This window comes from Bidens hawaiensis, unplaced genomic scaffold (assembly GCF_021521415.1).
Source record: "Bidens hawaiensis isolate Kalapana, Puna unplaced genomic scaffold, B.hawaiensis_p1.1 tig00037543_1, whole genome shotgun sequence".
NCBI lineage: Eukaryota > Viridiplantae > Streptophyta > Magnoliopsida > Asterales > Asteraceae > Bidens > Bidens hawaiensis.
The window spans coordinates 1,801-5,061 of NW_027496545.1; the positions used below are offsets into that span (position 1 = coordinate 1,801).

Below are 3,261 nucleotides of genomic sequence, written 5' to 3' on the forward strand. Positions count from 1 at the left end.
CCAAGACCATAATGATATGCGTAAGAAGATCGAGAAATTAGAGACTGAGGCAGTGGTCCGAAAGGCGGACATGGGGAAGTTGGTAGGCTTAGTGGTGACTCAAGAGCAGACCATCGAGACACTAACTGCTCAATACCATGGTCTCGCCAGCGACCTTGATTAGCTGCTGAAGCACGCTATTCTCAAGGTTTGTGGTCTGAATTATTTCTAACAGTTGTTGATTTGATTAATTTGGCTAACTGTTAACTCTTCCTTTCCTTATGTAGGCTGCCATGCGCATCATTGGCGATGAGGCCATGACGCAAAGAATTGGGCACCTTGTGATAGCAACTCAACAACTGGGACACAAGACCGGATTCCAAGAGTCCCTTACGCACGAGAACGACCACATTTTGTTGGAAATCTACTCCTTCCATCATGTTGACGTTGAAGCTAAATATCGAGCTGTGGAGGCGGAGTGTGACACCTTATCGTATCCCATTTTTTCAACCATTGCTCATCTTGCTAAAGAAGATAACGGTGTGCAGAAGTTGCGAGAGCTTTTGGAGCCGTCAAGGGCAAGCACGTCCTTCGGGTCGGCTGATGGTGGCGATGGTGATGCTGCTGATAACATCACGAAAGAGGAGAGACATGAAGAAGAGATTTCCGACTATGAGGCTTCTCCCCTCCATGATTAGTTTTTATACATAAATAGTGTAGGATTTATGTAAATTTTCTGTCTAGCGGATGTTGGTATCCGCCTTTGTAAATATACTTTTTATTAATGAAATGAAATGTTTCCACTTCTCTTTTTTGTGTTTTACTTTTTTGGATAGGTAGACATAGTTGCCACTGCGTATAATAAATATGAGTATCATAAATAGCGGGGTACCATTTTCATTGATAATAGTGTGGCCCTTGGCCCGTTTATATATAAAATGAAATATCAATTTAAATATAACACTTCCGCGGTTGCGCCGCTTTCCAAGTTCGCAGAATTGGCGTGCCATCGAGTTTTTCCAATGCGTAAGCTCATTTTCCCAAGACGTCAATTATTTGATATGGTCCTTCCCAATTTGGCAATAACTTTCCAAAAGGTTGGGCGTTGGATGCTTCATCATTGGGGAAGACGTAATCTCCCGCGTTAAACTCACAAATCTTAACTCTAGAGTTGTAATATTCCTGGAGTTGGCGCTTGTAATTGTGTTCGTGCATGGTGGACAACTATCTTCTTTCTATTAGAAGTATCAGGTTAATGCAGGCTGTTGTTCATCATTGTTTTCTTCCGCGGCCAAAATGCACGGAGAGAGTACACCAATCCGGAAGGAACCATTGCTTTTGTGCCATAGGTTAGGCTAAACGGGGTCTCCTCATTACTCGTGTTCCTTTGCGTTCTGAGGGCCCAAAGGACTTGTAAGATTTGATCCACCTAGCCAAACTTGTAATGGTCTAGCCTTCTTTTGATTCCGTCGATGATGCTGCGATGGTACGTTTGACTTCCCCTTGACCTCTCGGATGTGCTACGGATGTGAAAGTTTGATTGATTTGCAATTCCGCTTTGTTGCTCGATAGGATTTCAACGGATAGGAAGTTAGTAATTGGTCTCATCCAGGAAAAGTGATGACATAGACTTCTCTTATGGGGATTGACAAGGTTTTGAGGACGTTAGCACGAATATCCTTCACCAAGTGCTCGAAGCTCACTGACGCCAGCTTGCTTAGTGCGTCAGCTGGTTTATTCTCGCTGCACTTTATATGGATAACCTTGCATGTGAGAAAACCCTACATCAGCGCCTTGGCTTGCCTAAGATATAAAGCCATTTTTTTGTCTTTGGCTTCATATAACCTGTTAATTTGGTTTAAGACCAACATTGAGTCCACGTGGGCTTCCAAATGTTGGGCGCTGAGTTTCTGGGTGATCCTTAGGCTTGCTAAGAAAGCCTCATATTCTGCCTCATTGTTTGTACTTTTGAATTCGAGGTGGATGGTGTATGTGAATTCATGGCCCTCGGGATCAGTAAGTCTTAGTCCAGTGCCTGAGCCTTCATCATTCAAGGGTCCATCTGTGTAGAGACTCCAAATATTCTTCTCATCCAGTACCGCGGGAGGTTCTAGCTCCAAACGACATTCTTCTTCCCTTGCTGTGGGTACTTTTGCGATGAAATAAGCAAGCACCTGACCTTTAATCGGGTGTCGGATCTTGTATTCTATCGCATGTTCTCCCAATTCTATAGCCCACTTTGCAAGTCTGCTCGAGAGCTCGGGTTTGCGAAGTACATTTAGAGCTTGGAATTAGTTAGAACATTGATTGGGTGTCCTTAGAAGTACCACCGCAACCAGCGAAAAACTTGGACCAATGCGAGTACCAGTTTCTCGAGTGGAGCATCTGGTCTCTATGTCAGTAGGTGTGCGTCTGACATAGTAGATAAGAGTTTTCACTCTATTTCTATCTACCAGTAGTACATGTGCTAGCACCTCTTTCAGAAGTGGTGCGGTCATGGTGAGGAGTTCGATCAGTCAAGACTTGATCTCTTGGAATGCAGATTTCGCCTCTAGAGTCGAGCGAAACTAACTCTTCTTGAGGCAGTCACGGAGAATGGACACGAATGGGAATAACTTATCAGCGTGGTTCACTAGAAACCTGTTTAAGGCCACAAGGCGCCTATTCAGCGCTTGCACCTGTTTGATGGTGGCGTGTGATGGCAGCTTGATAATGGCCTCCACCTTTTCCGGATTGGCTTTGAAGCCATCCTTGGTGACAATGATTCTAAGGAACTTACCTTCATCCGTTTCAAAGGAACATTTTCCATGGTTGAGCTTCATGCGGATCACGCGGAGTGTATTAAAAGTCTCCTCAATGTCTTTCAACAACGAGGGATCTTCTGCACTCTTGATGATCAGGTCATCCATATATACTTCCAAGTTTCTCCATATCTGATCCTTGAACTCTCGATCCATTAACAGATGATAAGTGGATCCTGCTTTCTTCAATCCGAATGGCATCATTTTTTTAACAATATGTGCCAGTTTCTGTATGACACACAGTTTATCTTGGTCGACGGTAACCGTATAGATCTGGCGGTACCCTTTGTAGGCATCCAGGAAACATTTGTAGCAGAATGGTACCAACGCATCCACTTCCAAGTCTATCTCCGGTAGCGGATAACAATCTTTTGGGCACGCTTTATTTAGATCTTTTAAATCTATGCACATGAGCCATTGACCATTTGACTTTGGTTCCATGACGACTGCTACCCACGTCTAGTAGAGGATCGTGCGTATG

The 3,261-nt window shown here is 44.0% G+C and overlaps 1 protein-coding gene across 1 annotated transcript; it reads right to left on the reverse strand.

The window, feature by feature from the left end:
* Window positions 1-1,760: 1,760 nt before the first annotated feature.
* On the reverse strand, window positions 1,761-2,477 carry LOC143589398 (uncharacterized). The gene is made up of 2 exons (XM_077070166.1): window positions 2,345-2,477; window positions 1,761-2,263 (listed from the first exon to the last, which is right to left on the reverse strand). Exons 1-2 carry the CDS (start codon window positions 2,475-2,477, stop codon window positions 1,761-1,763), a joined length of 636 nt encoding a protein of 211 aa, XP_076926281.1.
* Between the last annotated feature and the right edge of the window lie 784 nt (window positions 2,478-3,261).